The following is a 26,069-nucleotide window of genomic DNA, read 5'->3' on the forward strand; positions in this document are numbered from 1 at the left end:
AATATTTCACTTGGGATCAAATGAAACATTTGACTGGAAACCTTTATTTTTTTCCAACTTTTCATTTGCCAAATATTAAAAAAAAAAAGTTGGTTTCAGATAGACACAGAATAAAACACTTTTTAAAATTGTTCGTAACTGCCCACAAAGCAGAAAACAAAAGTTGCTCGCCCAGGTCTAGCGACAATGGACAGGACCTGCTCCTGCCGAGTCTTTATTGCCAATCATGAGAACATGAGATAAGGATGTTTGTTGGATTAGCTGTTAGAAAGAAACAGATTTTTAACTCATTAAACCAAGCAAATCCAATACATGGCATGAAGACACAACAGAACCCAACAAGTTAGTTTTCGAGTCAAGTTTTCAAAGCAGACCCAAACTTGGAGATATTCCTAAACCCACGGTTGCTTTGAAAAGGCTGGCTTAAACATTTCAGACCATTTCTACTGCACAGCTAAACCTTCTGGCCTGAGAGATGCAAAATTCCTGTAGACTAAACGTGCCAGAACCAGCAGTAAACCCCGCAGGGGAAGAATATATAGGAACAGGCACTAAGCCACGCAGACTGGCCCTCTCCACCACAGGCGAGAGACAGGAGCTCAAAGCAGTGTCTTCATTCCTGGGCTATACACGCATAAAGTCCAGATGACATCTCACAGTGCTAAATCAGCTACTTGCCCTGACCTCTGTGGATCAGCTGGATCTTTGTGCAAAGTCTCACGTGTTGACCTCAGATCCATGTTACACGTACAGTGAAAACCTGAAGACGCTAATTAATGTATTTTCACAGTGAACTTTCCCGGTGCAGTGTGGCTTCTTCTTCAAATAAATCATGGAAGAGACTGTAATGAATGAGCCAACGTAGAGATAGTCTATCGCCCTCGACCAGACGGATGTCAGGTCACTTCCCACGTGTCTCATGGGCCTCAGACAGCTCACACTGAACAGAGATTGTGCACAAATCAAGGTCATTAGGGCAGATCTGGATTTTACCCCTGCTGTCACGGTGAGGTTTGGATGGACTGTGGCATGCGGGATAGTAACATGTGCGTGGCTGTACCATAGGGAAGGGGACCATGGATTTGCTGCCATTTCCTTCCCAAACAAAAGCGCAACCAGCTATGTGCTCCTGGGTCACTGCAAGAAGTGAGACTGGACCTCCGAGAAATGCAGGGATCAAAGGTAGCTGCACACCTGCCGGGTGCTGAGGCATTTAGGCAGTGATTACTCGCACTATGGAAGGTTTTAGTGACTCATTTCTTTCCAACGTGGCTTTGATCATTCCCCTTGGCTTGACACTTTAAAGTATGGAATTTTAAACAGAGGAGTGACATTCCCTAAGAGCTTTCAATACTCTGTGGTGATGGAGGGAAAGTGAAGAGACTTTTGAGTTTGCAAGAAATCACTGAGATGCTTTCTTTCCTCCTCTGCCATTGACGGCTAGAAACTAGCCCCCAGGTTCAGTGGTTGAAAGAGAGAGCTCAAAGGGCTCTTCAAGGGCTGAAGAAAGAGCCTGTTACACGGGGGTTTTCAGTGAAAACACCTCAATTGGCATCAAAGTCATCACACAGCCTGCCCAGTGAGGCTAGTGCTGGCAACACAGCCAATATGCAGAAATGAGAGTCCCTGCCCCTCTCCTGGACCCACTGGGCTCTATTTGGCTTTTTAGAGCTGGTACCTGCAATGCCACCCACCTGACCTTCGTCCGGATTCAGTCCCTTAAGGGTACAAAGCACTTCGCAAGCTGTGCACAGAGCCAAGCCCCGGACCCTGGTGAATTGATGTGCTGTGAAAGCGGTGAAACTGCACATCAATAGAGACCAGGTTTGGACATCCATGGAGGCTTTGTGGAAGAAGTGGGCTCGGAAGGAAGCCAGGGTGCAGAGAGGATGGGAGGCCATTCTAGTGAAAGCTGTTTCAAATTCAGCATGCAGCCAGGAAGCACTGAGAGAGTCATCCTTTCTACTGTCCTTGGCAGAGTCTAATTGTCACCTTCCCTCCCAATTCCCCATACAAGCAAGAACTAAAAATGCTGCTGCATATTTCTGTGCCAGGGTCCTAGCACCACACACAGGCAGCACTGGATTTCTGGGATAGATGTGTTACAACTGCCCTGACATATTCAGTGGGCTATAGTGAAATCCATGATCAAAACCCAGAATCAAATCTTGTTTGGTTTTGAGGCAGTCAGCAGACAACTGTACTCTGGGTGTACAGTACAGCCTTCTGCATTGTTCATGTGCTTTGACGTCAAAGAGAGCCATGAGCTGGTAAAGGTGGCAATCAGACAACACCTAAATACTGTAAGGAACATGTGTGATTTATGGCACCCTGTCTCACAAGACCTTGGTGGCCTGGGAATTGTTTCTTTCTATAATCCATGGTGTACAGGCAGTGTGTGCTATTGGATGTTCCAGTTTGGTTGCAAAGGGACAACGTTTCACTGCAGATCTCGTTTGCACAATTATGTATGTCTACTGAGAGAAGAGGAACATCCTTTAAATCTCAGTTGACTTGGTGAAGTTCACACAACTTAGTGGAAAGCAGGAGCAACGGAGAGGAAGTTGATGGCATGTTGTGTAGTTACCTTGTGGAACTCAATGCCTCAGGAGCCAACAGGTTCAGAAAGGGATCCAACAAATTCACGGAGGAAGGGTCCACCAATAGTTAGTAAATCAAGCAATCAGGGATGCATCCTTTATCATCCTGGAGCCAATGATAGTTGGTGTCAGGGAGACTTTGGCAGGAGACAGATCACTCTAGACACTACCTCTTCATTACTCTGCCCCTAAAGCAGGTGCAACTCAGCCTTTTGGCCCTGGGGCTGGTGCATGGCCTGGATCATACTCTGCTTGCTGGTACTGGTCGGATGACACAGTGGGCCGGACCTGGCCCACATGCTGGGGATTGAACACACCTGCTCTAAAGTATCTATTGCTGCCACTGTTGGAGACAGGATCCTGTCCTGGTTGGACTGTTAGTATGACCATCTATGTCCTTAAGAGAAATATTTGAAGCAGCTTTGCGCAAGTGTCACTAAATTTAGGGCTTGGCTTCCATCCAGTGAGTCATTATGTGCAAGGATGTATCATTTTGGCCACAGATGCTTAGGGTATAAATACACCACAGGCAATGGTATGATGGCAGCCTGTGTAGCTAGGTACTGTGGGTCCTGATAACCTCATAGCTGGGGCAGCGAGGGGCTCAGTGAAGCTGTAGGCCCTGAGAAGCTGGGTAAGTACTCACATGCATTGTATAGCCTGCACTGAACTCCACCTTGCTGTGGTCATAATGTTTAGTAGTATGTAGCTTAAAGATAGCTCAGGTCTGTCTATGTGACTGTAGTACAGATGTACCCTTATTTAGGACTGGCTTATAGAAGTGTTACTCCTAAAAAATAAATGCTACTGAAGCATCAAAGTAGAAGCAGCAAAAGCTGAATCTCTGGGACATTTGAGCTCTCAAGATTTCAGAAGTGTGTTCTGTGCCTGGTACCCACGTCTGATGCTTTTGGCCACCAGCATTCATCTCCATCTGTTTGGAGGAGATGATGCTGGCTTCAACACTGGGTCAGACAGTAGAAAGCAGACGCTTTAGGCAGGGAAGGGTTTTAACGTGGGCAACCTGCGTAACCCCACTGGTGACATCTGTTCAGTGGAAAGCGCCGTGGTGACACGTCGGTGCCACATGCTTATGTATGCTCTGTCACATCTGCTGACTTTTCTGTGCAATACCTAGAAAACGTCACTGCTTGTAACAGAGCATGAAGTGTGAGATGTAGGCAGCACCGGGGCTGACATCAGGGGCATGCATATCAGGAACAGGAATATTCTCAAGACTCTTAGAAAACTGGTATAATGCAGCAGCCCTTTACAAAAACTCTGGTTTTCTTCTGCATTAGGGAAGACTCAGCTCAGGGGGCTGGGTAAAAAGATTGGCTCCTACTCAAGCAGTCTGTAAGGTGTAGCCTCTGGATGGCTGGGGCTTTGGAGAGCAGAATTACCATCTGGTTGGCAGTGACCGTCTGCCTCTGAGCAGCACATTCATTTCTGCACTATAGAAGTGATTGATAATAGTAACGATAGGAGGTGTGCAAATAATACCTGGCAGCAGGCACATAAGGCTACATGGTAGCCTCACCCATTCAACATGCATCTGCCTGGCTCCTGAAGACCGACAAATACCTCTTACATGTGTGCTCTGCACCCTGCAGATTTGTTATCCCATAACAGCTCAGCTTTCGGGTCCCTGCTTTCATGTTTAAGACTTCCACAGGTTACTGCAGTAACTAAGTCCCTCAGTGGCTCACAGTGACACTGGTGGAGAAAGGCTAATGAAGCCCAGATGGAGCATTCAGGACTCACTTGGGCCCCGGGTGGAAGCACCTCTGCTATTGGACCCTGGCTGCACTGAACCCTCTGCAGCCAGAAATCACAACGTGCTTGAACCTGGCCGTTTTCTAACCGTAAGGCAGTGCTCGTCTCCCTGCACCGGCCTACTCAGGGTCCCTGCAAAACAGCCCCTCCGAATCTTCTCCAAACGTGCAGCATCACCCTGGGATTGCCAATCCCACAGCATTCAAAGACCATGAGATTGGTACATGGGAAACCACAAAGGGACAGACAATATTGTACAGGAAGTGACACTGATGGTTCAATTAGTGGTGCTTCCTCCTCTGAATCCCTGTTGAACCAATGTGGACAATTATCAAGTTCCAGTTGCATGCTTGCTGCCGACTAAGCTAACTCCTTCGCTCCCATTGCATTCAGTTGGAGAGCACACTTCACTTCTGGTCTTCAGCTGGTGTGTAATATTGGTAAAACAGGGGTCACATTACACTCCAAAGGTGGGTGCATTTCAAAGACAGGGCATGTGAGAGTGCCATGGGATAGCGCAGATTATATACTTGAAAATGCTATTTTAATATGATTCATTAGTCAGACATAACACAATACAATGGAAGCTTTCCCCAAAGACTAATGAAATAACAATGTTTCAAGAAAGTGCCATTATCTCCTGAAGTGCTGAAGGATGGAAGAGTGAATAACAACTTCCTTTTCTCTCTCCATCTGCAGCATCAGCAGCACGTGGTTCTGACAGTGGCAATGTTTCCCTTTGGTTGAAAAGAAGCAATACAACCAGTTTAAGTCCACCCTAATGAGATGGCCAAACACAGGCTACATGGAGGGGGAACGCGCTCACTGCTGTTTAGCAGGAATGGGCAATCCCTGCCTGGCATACTAGGAAGGAAGGCCAAGGGAAGCAGGACAGATGCTATAGGATTTAAAGGAGGGTCTGAGCCTTTGCTGTGTTACTTCTGCTTGGATACGACAAAGAGGGAATAGCAGAAATGTATCACAAGGTCACAGGGTCTGAAAAGCCAATGGGGACGATGACCTACACTGCCTACTGCTGATGGCAGGACAACACCTCAGGCTTGGGAAACTGGATTTTATTATCTGGAAGCTTTCCACCTTAATCAAGTAGTCCAAGGGCAGGCAAGTTCAGAACAGCTGGGCTTCCCCTTTTCCCTAGCCTGATTTGTGGCCTTAATTCTTCACTTGGAGGGGGCAGGGCCATTGCACCTGCAGACGGTGCTCCATCCACTCCTGATACACCGCAAGAGCCGGCTCTTTGAGGTAGGGACTGCTGAGAGGTGTCCTGGAGCAATAAGGCAATTAGCAGGCCCTGGAAAAATGGCTTCTTTCCCTGAAGTGCTTTTTAAGTATGTTTTTCAAGCCTCTTTAAGGGTTAATGTTTAGCTGTTTATCTTGAGATGTCGGATGTCAGCTCTTTCTTTTGACTCCTAATGGCTTATAGCCGTCAGGAGGTGAAGATTCCTCAAAAGAGATGGTGTCAGGAATGTTTTTTATGCCCACTAGCATCCACACACCTGCAGAAGCCTGTGCTTGCAGGAGGGATAGTTTACATACTTGAACCTGTATCCCAGGGACGGAGGTATAAACATGAAACCAGATCCCTTTCCCACACTGCTATTGAAGCCTTCTGCACAGCACAAAGAGGCTTGAAATAACACTTCAAATAACTGTTCTTCAAACTAAATTTTGGTCCATGGGTCAAGGTTATAGGTTTGGGGCCCAATTCTGTACAGGACTCAGAACTTTTCATTCTTGCTAACTATACCTGCAGATTGGGTCTTGAAACAAAAGCCCACTCTTGTAAACAGGTTTCGGCAAGGCAGAGCAGCCCACTCACAGATCAAAGTCTTTCTGGGGGACGCGGCATAAAAATCTGGTCTCTGAATCAATCTGAACATTGCTCACTTGTCACGTTCTCGGGAGGAGAAATGTCAGCGTGCCTAATAACTGCATGGCAGGGTGCAAAGAAGTGTTTGTAAATCCAGCCTCCTTGTTCGGTGCCTGCGACGTTCTCAGTAACTTTCAAAGAACAACTGATGTTGGAAGAGACATCTGCGATGACAAAATCCCTCCTCCTTTTCTGTAATACAGGCACAGCATGGACACACTTCCCATACGCTGGACACCGCGGAAAAGGGTGGCAGCTCAGCTCCCAGCAAATCCCATCCCTGAGTATCCTGATGGAGCTGAGGACTATATTGGTGCCAGATGTGGGGCTGGTTCTGGGATGCAGACACCTGTTCACTGGGATCTGGACCGACACAGCCTGCCAAGCTGCCACCAGAAAATATCTTCAGGCTGCTATTAATCTGGGTTGGATTTAAACTAATGCTTATCATTCATTCCCCCAAAGGGAGACATTATACCCCTTTTGCCTTTGCTACTGATTTACACAGGAACATGCCCAGATCCTATATACCGTAGTATAAAACCCAGAGACAGACAGGCAGAGAAAGCCCAGAGACAGCAGGATCTCTAGTCCTCTTGATCCATAAATGTTAACAGTTTCTTTCTAAGGTTTGCTCAGAGGTGTGATCCTACAACAACGAGGGCTTCATTTCAGTTGGAACAGCAATCAGAAGAGCACTGCACAGATTTCAGCAGGAAGTCTGGGCTCCCTAGGTTTCCACTAGTGCTAACCAGGCTCCAAAAAGAGAGTCCACTGGCTGCCCACAAGAAAGACTCCCAGGAGGGGTTTCTTCTGCAGAAGCAGGTGCTGCTTCTGGGATGTGAATGCCCACAGGTTGGCAGCTGGGACGCCATCCGACTGAGAAGAGGAGGAGGAGGAGGACAAGGGGACTGGTGTGGTAAGGCAATGCAACACCTCACTGCTGTGTTCCCCCTCTCACATCCCGGCTCCATTCTTGGAAACCCAGTTTAAAATAACATCACATGGTATTGCCAGATAATGGAGGCAATAACACCGGTAAGATTTGGGAACAGCTCCCTAGACAAATCCTGCAGGCCAATCCGCCATTGAAATGCAGCCACCTCTGATGCAGGATGCAGCACGTGCAGGCTGGAGGCAGGATGGACAAGAAAGCCACATGCAGAGGCAGCAGGTGCTCAGCTCAGAGCACGGCAGCAGCACAGGGTCCCTTCTGCTGGGGAAGCTCAGGAGGAGAGAGAGGACTAGAGAGGATGGAGACCTCACATAGGAGAAGCTGAAGGGGATGGGCCCAGTTTGGAGGAACTGGGTACGGGTGGCACCAGAATGGGCACTGAAAAGTTTTCCCGATTCTTATGGGCAACAGAGCATCTTAATTCCTGGGAGAACTGAAAAAGCATGCCTATCAAAGCTTGTGATACCAGTGCACACATGGGTGCAGCCAAATGCTTTGGGGACTTCTGACTGCCATGAGTATTCAGAGCACCTTGCTTTGCCAATGATCTCCCAGACAGCCGCCCTCCAGAGCATCTCAATTAGAGGGAATTAGAGGCTGCACTGGTTGGAGGAATCTGCTCTACAGGAAGTGAGCTACTGTGATTTTTTTTGCCCTGGCTGGTTTTGCAGCAAAGGTGTTCTGCAGATGCCAGGCTGTCGAGGAGTGAAGGTGTAAATGGAAGGCCAAAGGGCAAGGACAAAGGAAAAGCAGCATGCCAAGTCTGGCTCCTCGGGAAATGCATGCTAGGCCTGTGAAGCCTGCCCTTGACAGAGGAACAGCTGGTGCAGATGAGAACAAGGAGCGGCGGAGCTGGGGAGAGAAGGGAGAACGTCTGCATGAAGAAGTCGCCCGGTTTTTGCTTCTGCTTTGCCTTCATATTTAGGGGGAAAGTCAGAGGGAGGGATGGAAGGAAGGAGGGGGAAGGGGGGAAACTGAGATGTCAGAGACATGAGCAGCCAAAAACTCTCCTGCTTTAAATCACAGCTGATCAAACCTTCCTGACCAGGGGACTACGCTGCTCTGAGGGCCCTGTTTTCCTGACACGCTCTGCAGCCTCAGGCATTGGTGCAACTCCCTCTGCCCCACCAGGTTGCAGTTCTTTCTTTGCAGCCTCTCTCACGTCTGACTTTGCAACAAGCCTCTTACAGCCCCTCTTAATATGAACTAGCAACTGAGGAGAGGACTGAAAACGTGGAGGAATTCATCGCTGAGGATGAAGAGCACTTTGTCAAGGACTTGGAGCTGCTCTGTTAAGCCTGCAAGTTATGCCCATTTGACAGATAGGGAAAGTGAATCACAGCAAGTGTGAAGTGACCTGCTCAGGGTCTCACAGCATCAGGGATTGACTAGGGAAGAAAACACCAGTCTCCTGTTGTCCCAAATCTTTTACTACTACACCACGACCCCTCCTAGAGGCTACTGCATCAAAAGCACTGGTAGAGCTGATACATCCTTCCATCTATATTGGACTGTGTCAAATGTCTAATTAAAAGTATACAGTGGCCCAACTGGAAGGACAAGATATCTCCATCACTCAGATAAGTCACTGTCCCAATGTTGCCCCTCTGTCACTATACAGCAGACTGTGTCCTGCCAGCTCCTCCACATCAAATCTCAGCTCAGATGAAACCCATGAGTCACAAGCCAGATAAAGCCATAAAGTCACATATCTGAGACCAAAAAACAAGCTTCACAACTTCCCCGTGAAAACCAATATTCCAGTATTCTCCTACTGCACTTTCCTTGGATTTCCATTCCCCACCTATGGTCCAGGATAAGCAGGCACCCTACATGCGAGTCTGATATGCAGATATCCAGCCTTGTTCCAGTGGAACGACATTCTTTTATGGCAAAAGCAAAAGCTACATCACTCCCCTTCCCTTCATTTCGCCACTTCAGGTGGAGGATCAGGCTGCTGCCCTTCACCTCATGAGGACCACTCATTTATCCTCCAACCTCAGAGGGGAGTTAGGCCACCTCTAGCTAATTGCTTTCGAAATAAACCTTGTCACCAATCATCCCCCATTCGCAACCCAAAATGGGTTTCAATGCACTTCCAAATCCCAGAGCTTTTATCTCAGCCCAGCACAGATTGTATCAGTGGCAGGACCAGCCAAGATGCAGGGCTATATTCATCACTGGGGGACCTTCAAATTATAGTTTAAGTCAGCTCATGAACTACAGCTGTAAACTTGAATTGATATAACAAAATAAAGCTATTTTGGTATATAAGTCACTGAGCTGGATTGTACTCTTACCACCTTGGAGTGAAGTCCCTTTAGACTTCATTAGCTGGCTGCGTCAGACCAGAGAAGGAGATCTCCACACAACATCTGAATGTTGTAGGAAGCAGCGCTTAAGTTTATATGGGTGTGTTTACACGTTCATTAATGTGCAGTAATTTAGGACTTGCTTAATGAAGTTCTAACTAAATGTGCAGTAACTTGTGCGGTAGTGGCAGCGCATGGTTTTTTTGTGATGCTTACTGGACAGTAGCCTAATACTACTGCGCAGTAGCATATTAGCATGGTTTTTGCCCAGCATGCCGCTGCACAGGAGTAATAGGCTACTGTGCATTAAGTGTCCCATGTAGATGTGCCCTGTAGGTAGAACTCTTCCCTGGGGGTCCGAACCAAACCCCTGTCCCAGAACGACGCCAGCTGTTGGCACATGCAGCCTAGTCTTTTGGATGGCATATGCATCCAACGTTTTGAACAACAGCGAGTCATTAAAGACCACATGGCATTTTCCAAAGGAAGAGCTGCTTTCAAGGCCAACCTTGACCATAAGCAAAGGCTTTGGACAAAAAACTTTGAAACTAATTAAGACTATCAGCATCTCAAGAATATGTCCCTCAGGCCTGGAGGCAGAGAGGAACCACAGCATTTGTCATCACTTAGGCATTTTTTCCCCTAGCAACTGGCAAATTCTTTTCCTGACTCCTCATCCAGCTGGGATGAATTGGTGTGGAGAACCTCTCCCTCCCTCAATGCAACACCAAGGGAGAGATGGTTTCTTGGGGACCCCCTGCTGCCTTGCATCTGATTTCCCTCCTAAGTATGGTCTAGGGAAGCTTCTCGAGGGCTATGGCTGTGACCTACACACAGCTCTTTTGTCAAGTGCCATTTCATTAAAAAATCAGCCTTTTAACTGTGGACACATTTCAACCTCACCAAATCTGCTAATTATTGACAGTTGGTGAAGAGGAGATTTCACTTGTTCCTCCTGTTAAACTGCATCTAATTAGTAATTACTGGTTCACTGTCATCTTTACTGCAATAATCCCACTGCACATTGGCTCATTAACCTTTTGCTTTTCTAATGCAGCCTGCCAACAAGATGAAGGCTAAAACAGATTGGAAAACAATAGCTCAGCCTTGAATTTTAGTTATTTTTCCCCTTGTCCTGGAGATCTGAAAGGAAGATTCTTTTTAAGAGAAGAATTTCAGTTCCATTCAGTTGCTTTCTTGGGGATGGCTTGTCTTCCATCTACCCAGCTAACAGAGGCTTTTAATCTTTAGTGGTGGTGGGGCATGGGTGTTCAGAGCGTGGGTAGAAGGGTCTTTCTGTCACTGGCTCCTTTTCCAGATGCTTCAGTACTGTTTTTCCATCAGGGCTTGCCCTTATAATCAGCTTACACAACCTGGTGGGCTTAGGTTCTGCAGCAAGGCTCTTGAACTTTGTAGCTCTCTTTGTAGCACCTTCTTTAAAACTGAAAGTGATGGTACTACGTGAATTAAATATGAAAGTGGACAAGGAAATCTGTAAGGCAACCGGTGGGATGTTTATTCTGATACTGAACCTAATTTAATTTATGCAATACCCATTTTTAGGTTTCAAAGTGGCACTGGCATTTGTCCTGGCGATCATATCTGTGCTGAGGATGGCCGTGTATGGAGGCTGTAGGGTAGCACAGTTGGGTAGAGGGAGGATGTTTGGAATTTAGGGATAAGCATATTAGTTGGATGTTTCTGCTACAATCACCACAAGCGAGCCATTTACTGATGAGGCATAGATAGCTGTATTTAGATTTCAGAGTTAACCCTATATTTTGAGATGAACGGGATAGTAACTAAAAGCAAGAGCTATTGATTTAGGCTTGCTGAAGACCCAGGAAGACACCACTGCATTCTTTTACATTTGGCTTCTGTTTTTGTGGTTATCTTCCCAAACAGAAAGGCTAGAAGCACTGAGAGTACAATCCTGCCCCCTGCAATCCTAGGGTGCAATTCTGTAGAGAGAAGTGGACTCCACATCTGCAGAATCTGGAACATGAAGGGCCCTGCTTTTAACCAGGCGTGAGCCCCGAACAAGTTTCAGATGCACTCACTTTTGTGATGCTTGGTGGGTAGAGTTGTTTACTGCCTATGTAGTGCTTAGTCTATGGCTGCCTTAAACCTATTACAGTCATAAAAAATAAGGTCATGAGACAAAGGTCATGTTGAAATACGCAGCATAGGAAATAATCTGCCAAATTTTGGCGCATGCTCATAAACCAAACACATCACTTGCTCAGCCCATTTAGGGATGCCTCCCAAATGGAGAAACAGGACTGATGGGCTGGGCAGGAGAATGATTCAAGACTGTAAGGAACTGGCTCTGAAAAGACTTTGGGTTTAGAGAGAGGACCTGATGTGGAACAGTTCTAAACCTCACCATCCATTAAGCAGAACTGAATTACATTTGTCATAAGTAGGGATTTACACCCACCCACAACTCCTTCAATAAATGCACACATCATTTCAAGACTGGGGTGTCTGACAGGACTGGAATGCTCAAAAAATTAAGTCCTCAGTTAATTTTTCTTCTTCTCTTGAGACAGGAGGACCCTGGCTGCGCAGAGCGGAGAACTCACATGGTAATGAGCAATACCACTGGCTGCAGCGGCTTCCCTTCACTGACACCATGCGTGGGCAGAGCACATCATTCTGTTTTATCTGCTAATCAGCAATGAGTCATGTTTACCCTGTAGATAACATTTCAGTTGCTTTTAGAAGGTCACTCTCAAGTAATTTTTATGTTTGCAAAATTCTCCATTGTATGCAACTGTACTTTTCTTTTTGAAGGCAGACGCTAGTTTTTCTTACGATTTAAAAGACATGGCTGCTAACATCAGTGTAACCCATCAAGTGAAAACATCACAAACAATACTTTCCAGTGATCTAGCACTTTTCTGAGTGCCTGTTAGCTACTTCCTTGTCTCTGCAGTGCCAGGGCACTGGTGGTGCCCGCATCTTCCCTGTTTTTATTTATAGCGTGTTGAAGGGTATTCTTGGGGTTTGGGATATTGGTTCTTGTGGCTGTGGGTAAGGGATCGAAGCAGTAATTATGGGGATTCCTTCATTAAGCGGTTGACTGCAAATCAAGGGGACTGGACTTGATGGCTCTGAAAGCCCCTTTAGTCCTATGTTCCTACATTTGCCTACTTTTCAACAATGGAGCTGTAAGGGGAACACGATCTTTAGATACATCAGCAGGATTCTTGAGTAGGATTAGGGAAGATGTATTTCCTCTACTGGAACCATGACAGGAATATGATGCTCAGTTTTGGTGTCCACAATTCAAAGAAGATAATGATAAATTGGAAAACATTCAGAAGAGACTTGCATGAATGACCGAAGCGAGAAATACAGAAGCTCAACCTATTTAAACTTTTCAAAAAAAAAAAGAATTAAAGATTAAAGGGTGACTTAAATAGGTAACAAAACCAAGCCCTAATGGTTCTTTCAGTCTAGTCAACAAAGGTAGAAGAAGATGCCATTGGCACTGATTAAACTGGAAAAGGGCAAATATAGTGCCAGCCTAATAAGAAAAGGAAGAAGGAGACTTCAGGGAATAACAGATCAGTCAGCCTGACCTTGATACTTGGGAAAAGCATGAAGCAGGTCCTCAAGGAATCTTGTGCTAAGCACTACAGAAAAACAGTATGTTCATGAACAGCCAGGATCGACTCACCAAAATCAAGTCATGCCTAACCAACCTGACTTCCCTCTATGACAAGGCTGTGGATTGGCTCATGTGGCCTGGGGGAAACCAGCGGCTGTGACAGACCTTGGCTTCAGTAAAGCTTTTGACACTGTCTCTCGTGACATTCTCATGAACAAGCTAAGGAAGCAGAGAGCGGATGAAAGTATTGTAAGGTGGACACATAACTGGTTGGATCATTGGGCTTAATGAGGAGCCATTGTGCTCAATGGCTCCATGTCCAGTTGGGAGGAGGTACTGCATGGGGCTCCCCAGGGGTCTGTTCTGTCTTGTACTGTTCAACATCTTCATCAATGATTTGGAAGATAGAATTAAGCGTGTGCTTGGCAAATTTGAGGTTGACACTAAGGTAGCCGGAGTTGCAGACCCTCTGAAGGTCAGGACGAGAATCTAGAATGACCTGGACAGACTGGAGAAATGGTCTGCAATCAATCAGATGTGATTCAATAGGGACAAGTTCACCGTCCTGCACTTGGGATGGAATAACTGCATGCACAAATGCAGACTGGGGAATGACTGGCTGGGTTGCAGCACTGCAGAGAAGCACCTGGGGATTGCAGTAGACCATAAACTGAATATGAGTCAAGAGTGTGCTCTGGCTGCAAAAAAAGCCAACAGACTATTGGGCTGTATCAGCAGGAGAGTCGCTTGCAAATCACGGGAAGTGATTCTTTTGCTTTATCCAGCACTGGCAAGGCCTCACCTGGAGTACTGCATCCAGTTTTGGGCCTCCCACCACTTCAAGAAGGATGTGGATAGATTGGAGAGAGTCCAGCACAGAGCAACAAACATGTTTTGGGGCTTGGGAAGCAAGACTTATAAGGAAAGGCCGGGAGAACTAGGATTATTTAGTCTGAAGAAGAGAAGACTGAGGGGGATTTGATAACAAGCTTCAAACCCCCGAGGAATGATCATACAGAGGATGGAGACAGACATTTCAAGTTAGTTCTATGCCCTATGTTATACAGCGCATTGAAATATAACTGTGCCTTCTCATTTCATAAATTACAAGTCATCTAAGAGTAGTTGACATTTCTGAAAAATGAGTACCTGTACCTTACCCAACGAAATTAGGCCTAAGTGACATCAATGGCAGTTTTGGCTGTACCCTTGTTTTGGTTTTACTTTACTAGCTACATTTCAATGCCACTTATTCTGTATCTCATTTTTGTCTGCATGCTGGTGGGCCTATGAGATACAGAATAAGTGGCATTGAAATACAGCTTTTTATGAAATGAATCTTTCTCACTTAACATAACATTATCAACAAGCACCAACAGTGGGCACAGTGTGGTACAATGCATAAAGCCAAGACACTCCCCGCCCTAAAGAGTCAATCTAAAAGATCAAATGGAGAAATGCTCTAGGAAATCTCAAGAAAGGGTGTTTGTGGCTCTACTCTTTATGGTTGCTTGCTTAACTAAGACAAGTTTCCCCCACGGACAACAAGGCACAGATGAGTCGGACTTTATTCAGCCTGATGGATCAGAAACAAAATAGGAAGCTCAGTTCTGACTGCAGATGCTGGTAAGGGAGACAGAAAAAACCCAGGCTGACTCTTAGAGCCCAGGGTGGGCTGTTCATGGCCAGCATACAGAAATACAAATGCTGCTGGACTTGTAAATGGAGCACATTTGACATGGAAAAAGAATAAATATGGAGAACTACTGATCAAGGAAGAACATCATTTTAAAGAGTTCCTTGTCTGATGAGAGCTACCCTTTAAGAACGTGCAAAGAGGAGGCTTTCCAGGCATCATATTTCAGTACTTCTTTCAAGCATTTTGTGTCTCACTCCTCCCTGCAATTAATAGGTGTTAAAACTGACTGCTGTGTAGCCTAAGCTTAAGCTTAAGTACTGGAGAATGATGAACCAGGCAGTTGCTATGGGAGAACAGAAGTCGGGGAGGGGGGGCAGCATATAATGTGTTGCCATGTATTTGCGCTCAAAAGGATGCTGAAGTGGACCATAAGCCCTTTTGCTCAGTTCTGTCAAGGGCTATTTTGAGATCACAGTTCCTTTGATCCAAAGCCCTGCAAATCCTTTGTAACCAAAATGATAAAATCAAAATTCCCCTTGTTTTTATCACTTGGGGCAAATATTATTGCACGATCCATTCATTGGCTACAGGACACAGAAACTCATATGACAATAAAAAATGTATCCACCTCAATGCCCCATTTCCCAGCCATTGCTTCTAACAATATAAGCACTGCCACATGCTGAGCACACCGGAAATTGTATGTTTAACAAAATCAACCATATTCAAGTCAAAGAAACAAGAACTGTCTTTGTCCAAACAGGAAGGTGCAGCAGGCATAAAGCATTTTCGGAGTCAACATTGTGATGTGGTGCAGTCTCGATGTACCCGACTTGTAGCTGCAAACTTGCTCTCTCACTCCCCAGAGACACAAGTGAATGTGTCCTCTATACACCTGACTCCACTGACTCCTCTGGCTGTGGGATTGCTCTAAAAAGCTCAGATTTGTGGTTTTAGTCCCTGTTGCTGGCCAGGATGGATCTCTGATCACCTGATAAAAATTAGCCCAGAGGGCATGTTGATGTGCAGGGATGTAACGCCCCTCTGTCTCATGCTATTCAGTGTGACGTGAACCAGAGATATACTGACCTCAGACATCTGTGGAAAGAGACTGATGGCCAACGGGAGAGCCAGGCCAAAGGCAGCGAGGCACACAAGGCTTTGCACTGGGAGGATCATCCGGGGATGGGATCGCAGGAGAGACGTCCTGCAAGGAGAAGAGAGGCTGCATTAGTAGTGCCAAGCGCTGCTGTCCATACAAACATGGGTGCTCTGCTACAACCATCTAGGGGAGGGTGGAACAGATACTCCCCCTTGGCTGACTCCTTCCTTGACTCACCTCAGCCCACCCAGACCTCAGGATGGGATGTCTGTCCTGGCTCAGGGCTCCAAAAACTCTTTCTACCAAATCATTCATGAGAAAGGATGAAGTTTGCTTGCCCTTTCTCTTATCAGTGGGAACCTGCTCCAGGAGCAGACTGAATGAGATCAACTGGAATCATTCCCAGAGGAGTGAGGGGATCACAGTCTGGCCCACAAAGACTTATGCACTGCTGCTCTGCACCTTGTGCTGCCATATGCTGTCACATGCAAAACAGACATACAGCACTCCCAAAGCAGAGAGACGGATACCCACCTTGGACCAATCCAAATATCAGCTGAGGGAAGGGACTCATCCTGCAGCCCTGATTATTACACTGAATGGGCCAGACTCAGGAGGGATGCATGTAGGCTGATGTAAACTGGACACTTTGGATATGACTTCATGCCAAGCTGTCCAGAGGCACAGCACATACAGGTACAGCCCAGCACGCTGGTGTAGTCAGGAGCTGCTGTGCCCCTGGCATAACCTAGGGAGTTGCTATAAGTAGGGGCCTACCTAACTCATGGCAAGAGAAAGCAATTTTTGCAGCTTGGCTACAGCCCAGAGAAAGATTTCGCAGTCATTTTGTAGCAGCCCTAGCCCTTGGCGCCGATTAGCAGGGAGGAGGGATGGGGGGCTGCCTGACATCTTGACTGCTGACTGCCCCAGTGCTGTCCTGCCCCTTGGCGCTGATTAGCATGAGGGGGCAGCTGCTATCTTGACGGCTGCCCTTCGTGCCGACCTACTAGCCAGCGCCTTCCTCTTCCAGGTGGGCTGCAAGGCCAGGCCTCAGAGGCGATGAGGACTGCTGGCTCCCACTGCAGAGCCAACATTTTATTGTTAAGTTGGGTTTTTTTGGTTTGATTTCCTGGGAAACCTCAGCCAATGCCATTTTTTGTGGCAATGGCAAAGATCACCGTTTCCCACTGTTTCCATGAAAATCACAAAACTGCGATTTAAGTAGGTCCCAGCCTCTAAGTTGTGGCTGTCTATGAACTCCTTAACCTGGAGTGGCTTGGAAGGGATGAAATGCCATCTGCTGCAGCTCTAGTGCCAACACGCCCCTTCCAATCCCAACCTGGTGCACCTTCGATCCCAGGGCCTTAAAACTGTCTGATGAAGGGATACTTCCCTAGCCAGCTACAGGACTCTACGGGAAATGAGATGATGTGAGAGACGGTCTGTGAGAAACATGGGAATCAGATATTGTGACGATGATCAAGAAAATGAACAACTCCACAGAGGGCCAGGAACTGTCCTTTGGCCAGATTCTCCGTTTGTATCGTCTGAGACTTGCGCTCACCTGGATGTATCACTTCGGCATGAAGTAGGTGGACGCATTAATGAAGGGTGGAATTATTTTAATATGTGACTTTTTGTTGGTTGCTCTCCTACTATTCTCTGGGCAACCTATACCAACTCTGGCTCAGTTGGCCCAACCTATACCAACTCTGGCTCAGTGGGCCCAATGAAGTAGCTGTCCATACCCTTAAGCTATTATTAATTATTTGTATTACAGCAGCACTTAGAAACCACCACCAAGATCAGAGGCCCACAGTGCTAGGTGCTGCACAGATGCTTAAGGCCAGATCCTGTCCTATTCACCCTATTCAGGTGTCTGAATCTCTAAGCATGAGTCTATTCCACCCTGCTGAAGTCTGTAATACATCTGCTTTTGTAACGTGTCTTCACTTCTGCCTGTAGACCAAGTCACAACAGGCAGTGAGGAGGCTTTTGTGCTCATGGTTTTTTAGAGACTCAAGTGAGCTGGAACAGGATTTATGCAGATGTTTAACAGGTGGAGATCGATCCCATTGGGGATACCTTCATTGCAGGGTTCACCTGAATGATGTGGGGTGGGTCTGAGCAAGTGGGTTAGTCTAGTCTGGGTGTGAGCAGCCACACTGTAAACCTGTAGCCAATTACTGTGTCCTCACTGGTACTGCAATCACCCTTGTGTCCTCTGCTGGCTTCTGCAGGCAAATTCCCTTGTTCTTTGGGCTACACAAAGCTGAATCATTTTATGATTCACTTCCAGTGAATTAGAGGAGAACTTGCCTGTCCTTCTAGAGGAGTGTCCTTATAGTAATGCAAATGGTTGGCTGCTTGAGCAAAAGAAACAACACAAGTTTAATTCATACCCCTCCAACCAGACCAGGCCCCGAGTTTAAAGCATCCCCAAGACTGGGCTGTGTGTGCAGATGGGAGAGAAGTTAGGGGAAAGGTTTAGGTAGCTGTCTGCATCTGCTCTGCAGACAAGCCATGCATAAGGGACAGCCCCTGCCATGATCAGAGGACACTCCAAGACGTCAGAAAAAGGGTGGGAGGGAACACAAAGTTGTGGAGAAGCAAAAACTACCTGTTCAGAGCACTGGAACAGGGCAGTGGCTGAACTGGGAACAGCTCATTATTCTCCTGAGTCCACAGCCCCGGATACCCAACTGCACCATCTTTCCTACCCTTCATGTTAATCACCGTTCTGAGCTTTTCAATAAAACTTGAAGGAAAATTTGTTTCCCTGCTTAGTCTGAGCATGCACAAGACGCTTTTACGATGCTTCTAATGGCAGCAAGTGATGTAGCTGGTCACACCCAGCCATGGCCTGAGTAGAAACTGAGACCCTCCGCTCCCTACTAATGGTGATGACCAAGAGCTGCATTTTCTATGTCCTTAGAGAATAGCTTGGAGGGAGAAGAAGAGAACCAGACCCTGAACTGACATAAACTGGCTCAGTCCTAACTTCTCACGAACAAGGAGGTGGCATTGCTTCCTGCAAACGCACTAAGCCTCTGCTATCCGCCCAGTATCTTAGGAAGCAATTCAGTCAAGAGGAGCTCTGTTTCAGTGAGAAGCTGAAGGTTGGGCCTTGCATTAAAATATAATTTAGTTCTGAGACCACCCTACTGCACACAGAGCCACCAAGGACCGCAAGCCATGCAAAGCGGATAACTAATCCCCTCTGTGCTGGAGAGAAGAGACGGCTGGAACTGGTGCATTCGGCCTGTGCTTGAAATGTTGTAATCTGTTAGAGCCCTTGCTGAGAGGCTCCTCCTGGCCTCCCCGGAGTACAGTTTAGAGCCGAGGCATCATTGCTTATGCCGCTCTGGCACTCTCATTTAGAAGCTGCACCCTTTTTAATTACTGCCCGGTTGGGGTCCTTATAATCACCCAAGTAAAAACTACACCAATTTAAAATGATCCCTGGTACAGATCTCAGGTGTGATTTCCAGGAGTGTTTTAAACTCAGGCCAGTTCAAATTACAATGGCTATAACCTCCTAATTAAGAAGAGTTATAGCTTGATTTAAAGGAGGGGGGGGGAAACTAATTAACACATGAAGTGTAATGTCTTAATTGGGACTCAGATTTTAAAATTTGTGAAGTTCAGTATAAATGACTCACAATTAGTCAGAAGGGTCACTTTTCTTCTGCCCCTGGAATCCTTGTTCTCAAACCACTTTTAAAAATAAAATCCAGCACCATATTATCTCCAGTGGGGTTTCCCAAACTGTGGTACACGTACCCCTGGGGGTATGCAAGATATCTCTGGGGGCTTCGTGGGAGAAATTGTGTAATGGCGGATTTAATTTTCATTATAATACTAATTGGAAGTTAGGGAGTTAAAATATAAAATGTATGCTGGTAGGGGTACATGGGCAGCTGGTAAATCTGGAAGGGGGTATGCAATAAGAAAAAGTTTGGGAACTGCTGATCCACAGCACTTTGCAGAGAGTCACCTGAAAAACTGTTTAATACCCCAAGTATCCTGCCAGCAGACACACATACCCCACACCATATTTCAATGGGTGGATGTTTTACATCCTCCTGTTTGCAGAGTCATTACATAGCTGATATAAAACCAATTCTTTGTTTATTGAATAGAGAGCTCCTTTATTTTGCCAGCAATAAGGTCTGGGCCTTGCTCAGAGGTTACAGCATAGAACTCCAGGATCAGCATTTCTAAGCCCTACTAATCCTTTGGGCCCCAAGGCATAGCACCTTACATTATCACTACTTCCACTGAAGCTACTGGGGGAATCTGACATTACTCCACGCCAATAAGGATACGGATATCCCCATTGCGCCCTTTGCGATCCAAAGCAACCTGTCTCTGCATAGATCTCAGTGGCTTCTAACTGTGAGCTGCTCCAGCTTTTGGGTGCCAGGCTTTAGACCCACTGGGATCAACATTATTCCCTGCATCTTGTCACGTATACCTTGGTGCAAGCAAAGTGAGCGTGAAGCATGCCCAAAATCACAATGGCAATGCTTCATACCCATTTTGCACTGGTGCAAACACCATATAAAGGGCAGGGTGATGGCAAATGTGTCTAGAGGTACCTCACCCTGGGCACCTAAAAGATGAATCACCTGGAATCAGAAGCCACTTTCAAGAAACATGGGCTTCAGACTCTGTGAGCTGCTGCAGTGTGTTGTAATATTTATGTACTTCGATTCTGGAGCATACGCAGCAGCACTGCCTCAGCCGTGACAGTGAAGCACAATTAGTGTGTGTAAATTGGTCCTTGGAAGATGCTGTCTGCGTGCAAAATTTTTTCCCTCCCTCCCTCAGATCTGTCCGTTTTCTCCTTTAAAGTCCCTGGTGCCTGCTCTTTTTGCAACTGGTTTCTGATACACAGTGGATAGGAACAAACTCGTTACATCACAGGGCATTTCAGGCTTACTGATCTCATGTCTAAATTATGGTTGAGATCAATGCAGTTATAATAGGAAGACCTTACAGAATCCACTTTTATATACTTATGTATATGTGTGTGTGTGGGTGTACATACACACACGCATGCGCACGCATACATGCTTGTGCAGACAGTACATCTGCTCCACGGAGACAGTGTGTTGTAGATCTTGTAAATACACCTTCATTCAACTTTCATCACATTGTTCATTAGTGGTTTAAATTTTGCATAATTTGGCAGCTGCCTCTGGCGTTTTTCAAGAGGTACTGTAATTTATTCCATATGGAAGTCACTTGCTGTACTAAAAAGGAGTTATCGGGTTCAGTGAACCAGAGCTGTATTTGCCTAGAAGAAGGTGTCAGATGCTAAACTAAATATGACAGGAGTTAGCCGAAATCTCCCAGCTGACAGATTCAGTGGGTTTTGTTGTGTTTTGTATAAACAGGATCATAGCTAATACGTACATTAGGAGAGACAGAGAATTACAGTGGGGCAGAGACATTATGCTAATTCCTTGTGGGTTAGTCCTGGGTATCCTGAAACACCACTGAGGCCAGAAGGGATTATCTAGGAGCTCTTGTTAAACCTGCACCTCCAAAATGAAGGAAGGCTTGGGGTGATTCTCCCTACCCACTAAATCATCTCTGGCACAGGCAACTGCCCATGTCTTTGGTTTTTGCTTCTGCATACCCACTATTTTCTAAATGAGTTCCCAGGGAGGCTTCCACAGGTGCCCAACAAGCCTTCCTTGTCCATTTTGGGGTGCTTGGTGGATGCCCTGTGTTGGAAGAGGTCTAGCTGTTTGTCTGCTTCAGGTGTCACGAGAGCAAGGGACTGCAGGATTTTCCACATTTCATAAAAAAGAAAATCAAACGAAAAAGTCCCCAAATCCACAAAACAACCCGCCCTTCCTCAAACCCAAAAGCAAACTGAAAAAAAGATCTGTCCTGACTTCTGGCATGTGGGACTCAGGCACAGCAAGGGGGTATGGGCATCACATTAACACCTCAGCTCTTTCCACATACAAACCTGGACACCTGCTATGTCAGACTCTGGACTGACCTGGAGGTTAAGAGACAGAAGGAAGTCTCATCCTTTGGGAGATATAACTGTGCCCCTCTTTTGCTTATCCCACAACCCTTGCCTCTGCTAATCTTCCCAGCCTTATCTGACCACTGGTCTCTTCCTTCCCCATTCACGTCTGTGCCTTCTTCTCCATGGCCTTCTGTTCATGGTGTTTTCTCCCTGAGTCCCCCCTACCTTGCCTGTATTGAAATTTCTCTAAACCAGTGATTCTCAAACCAGGGTGCCACACCACCTTGGGGTGCCTTGAGAACCTTAAAAGGATGCCACAAGGTACCACGCAATGTTAGCACTGTTAGGTTTGCAAACGTGATTCACAAGATAAACCCAGATATTTGAAAAAGGAAACTATAGTATTAAAACAGGAGTGGGCAAAATACGGCCTGCGGGCTAGATCCAGCCCACCAAGGGATTTTATCTGGCTTGTGGTGGGTCCCTTGGCTCTGCATGCCCCAAGCCGCAGTGTGTGCGATGAGTCCCACCACCCCCAGGCACGCAGCAGGATGGGAACAATGTGGCGGCTGGACTGTCTACCTGGCCACTGCTGCCAGTCCACCCTGCATCCACCACTGGGGGAACTGGACAGAGGGGGCGGATGGGTGGCATCTCCAGGGACACTGGCCCAAGACCTCAGGGAGCAGGACAAGCTTGGCAGGGTGAATGGGACAGGGCCATGGCCAGGTGGGGAGGGGTGTTCGGGAGTGGTACAGGTGGACATGGACTGAGGCCAGGATCTTGAAGTGATGACAGTATGGGGATGGGGCAGAGCTGCGATTTGCTCCCTATAAATCCCCAGGCCCTGGCCCTGCGCTGTCACTGCTCCACGATCCCAGCCCCTGCCCTGGCCCTGACCCTGGATGCAACTACCCACCCGACCACAGCCCCATCCCATCTGCTGGCGCAGCATGCCCTGCCTGTGGGGGTCCTGGGCCAGTCTTTATAAAGACTGTGCCCACTCACTCCATCTGGTCTCACTGGTGGTAGATGCAGGCTGGACGGCTTGGGACCAGATAGGACCAATTGCTCCCCCTCCAAATGCATAGGGCTGGGTTAGCACCCACCCCCCAGCCCACAGCAGCTCATCAAAACTCCTTAAGTGGCCCTCCACCCAAATAATTGCCCACCCCTGTATTAAAATCATTCTGACCTGCTGTGATCTTTTTTGAGTTCTTTGCAACAGAAGAATTGCTCTTTTACTTTTCTGTAGTCAAAAATCAAGTGAAATCTAGGAGCTGATATTTTTGGAGGAGGGCCCTGAAACTCTCCAGGGGTACTCTGAGTTTCACGAGGGGTGCCTCGAGTTTAAGAAGTTCGAGAACCATTGTTCTAAATGTTGTGCAACCTTCAGTGAACTGAACTGATTTGCACATGAACTGCCTCCTGTTGTTCCCTCTTCCCCATCTGGCCTTTGACTGCAGGCTCCATGGGGCAGGATACCTAAAAGAACAACTAAAGCTCTGGGGTGAAGACTATAGTCAACAACTGTCCCTTAGCACGAAGGAACTTCTTAAGGGTCAGACTGAGACGGCAATGGACACTCCTAAGAACTAAAGGGCAATGCAAAGTGCATTGCTTTGACCTTCCCATCCTTTCTCTACCACAAATCACTGAAGTCAGGGCAAGGTGGCACCATAGACACTAACTTGTTTAGGAAGGCATAATCTTTTTGGTCTATTGGTCAGATGCTAGGAATGGACTAAAACATAGAGCAATGTGCATACTCATTACAAAATATATTCCTAAACAAGGCACCCTCCTCTGCATACCTCTCCTCCTGAGGAAAGGATCAGAGAACAAACGTGTGCCAGGTGTTGCCTGTGCTGCTGGAAGACACCCAGATCCCACGGCAGCGGCTCCAGTGTAAGGACCCAGAACAAACAGAATACCAGAATTCTCCCCAAGAACCAGCCAAGCCCTAAATGGCCCTAAACTACCCATCCATGTGTTATAAAGATTTCAAGGAAAGGTCTCTGGCTGAAGTCTGTTTGCCACAAGGCATTGCTTTCTTCTTGGCTCTTAGAATCACAGAAGCAGGGTTGGAAGGGACCTTGTAGATCTTCAAGTCCGACCCCCCGCCTGGGTGGGAGAAAAAATTGGACTCAAATGAGTCTAGCCAGGTAGGCATCAAGCCTCTTCTTAAAGATCCCCAGGGTAGGAGCCAGCACCACTTCCCTTGGAAGTTGGTTCCAGCTCCTAGCCGCCCTAACCGTGAAGTAGTTCTTGCGGATGTCTAATCTAAACCTCCTCTCTAATAAATTGTGTCCATTATTCCTTGTCATGCCAGGGGGTGCTAGGGGAAACAGTGTCTCCCCTAAACCCTTCTGGTCCCCCCAGTGAGTTTATAGACAGTCACCAGGTGCCCCCTCAGCCTCCTCTTGTGAAGGCTGAACAGGTTCAGGTCCCACAGTCTTTCATTGTAGGATCTGCCCTGTTGTCCCCGGATCATGAGAGTGGCCTCCTCTGGACCCTCTCCACGCTGTCCACATCCCTCCTGAAGTGGGGCGCACGGACTGGATGCAGTACTCCAGCTGCGGCCTGACCAGCGTTGCATAGAGGGCGAGGATCACCTCCCTGGCTCTACTTGAGATGCACCTGTGGATGCACGACAAGGTGAGGTTGGCCCTGCCAACCGTGACCTCGCATTGTTGGCCCATGTTTATCTTGGAGTCAATAATGACTCCAAGATCCCTTTCTGCCTCCGTGCTCTCAAGAAGGGAGTTTCCTGTTCTATAAGTGTGCTGCTGGTTTCTGCTGCCCAAGTGCAGCACCCTGCACTTGTCAGTACTGAAATGCATCCTGTTTATGTTAGCCTCTGATTGAGGAGAGAGCCTTTCCATATAACTGGAAGGAAACACTCCATTGCTTCACTGGCCCTTCCCCTCCAAGACGCTAGTTTTATCACAGAGAGAGGAGAAACTGTCATGGGAACTCTTCGTTAAAAGCATGGAGAAACTTTGTGTTCCTCCATATGCAGAAAGGTGTATCTGCATGTCTGGGATGGGATGGAAAGATATTTTGCTGCCTAGAAGGAAAGCATCAGATTGCCTGTAGCTTTCTGAGTTCCCAGATGTCAGAAAGGGAATTTGGTGAGAGATGCCTCGGAGGCTGGAGATCTGTCAGAGTCAAAGGAACTCTAAGGATCAAAGATAATAAAATATCCTTTTTTAAATATATAGGGAGAATGAAGAAGGTACTGGGGTAATGTGGGACCCCTGCAGGATATGCCTGGCAATCTGGTGGTTGCACCAGAGGAGAAAGCAGATCTCTTTAACAAATTCTTCACCTCCATTTTCTTGTGCAGGGACCGGGGACTCCCTGACCAGGACTCGGGAGAAACACGGCCAGGCCCAAGGTTGGGGAGGACCGGGTTAGAGAGCTTCTGGAGGGGCTGGATGTGTTCAAATCAGCAGGTCCTGATGCTCTCCAACCCAGGGTGCTGAGGGAATTGGCAGGGGTTATTGCAGAGCCCCTGACACGGCTTTACGAGCACTTGTGGTGCTCTGGCCAGGTGCCGGATGACTGGAAGAAAGCCAATGTGGCCCCCATCTTTAAAGAAGGGAAGAGGGAGGACCCGGGCAACTATAGGCCTGTCAGTCTTACTTCAATCCTAGGGAAACTCTTTGAGAAGATCATCATGGAGCACATCTGTGATGGGCCAGCCTCAGGGATGATGCTCAAGGGCAACCAGCACGTTCATTAGGGGCAGGTCATGTCAGACCAACCCGATCGCCTTTTACGATCAGGTCACAAAAGCCTTGGATGCAGGTGCTGCCATGGATGTAGTCTTTCTGGACTTCAGCAAGGCCTTTGACACCGTCTCTTACCCCATTCTCATAAAAAAAACCTAGGCGACTTTGGCATTGATGCCTACACAGTCAGATGGATTGCAAATTGGCTGGACGGTCATACTCGGAGGGTGGTGGTGGACAGGTCATTTTCAACCTGGAGGGATGTGGGCAGTGGGGTCCCCCAGCCCTCGGTCCTCAGGCCCACGCTGTTCAACATCTTCATCAGTGACTTGGACGAGGGGGTAAAAAGTACCCTGTTTAAATCTGCTGATATCAAGATTTGGGGTGAGGTGAGCACGTCAGTAGGGAAGGACAGATTACAGCAGGGCCTGGACAGGTTACAGGGGTGG

The 26,069-nt window shown here is 47.2% G+C and overlaps 1 protein-coding gene across 3 annotated transcripts in view; it reads right to left on the minus strand.

Annotated features, from left to right (window-relative positions):
• Positions 1-26,069, minus strand: part of SFXN5 (sideroflexin 5) — a 270,380-nt gene that overhangs the window by 27,416 nt on the left and 216,895 nt on the right. For 2 of the 3 annotated variants that reach the window (XM_019526158.1, XM_019526156.1), the window contains exon 13: positions 15,879-15,996. In XM_019526158.1, coding sequence (XP_019381703.1) covers positions 15,879-15,996 — 118 coding nt within the window. Of the gene's footprint in view, positions 1-4,801; positions 5,114-15,878; positions 15,997-26,069 lie in introns of those variants that run through there. The other variant, XM_019526157.1, reaches the window with a different exon arrangement.

The sequence above is a fragment of the Gavialis gangeticus genome, unplaced genomic scaffold, assembly GCF_001723915.1.
Source record: "Gavialis gangeticus isolate Ggan-Ray unplaced genomic scaffold, GavGan_comp1, whole genome shotgun sequence".
Classification (NCBI taxonomy): Eukaryota; Metazoa; Chordata; order Crocodylia; family Gavialidae; genus Gavialis; species Gavialis gangeticus.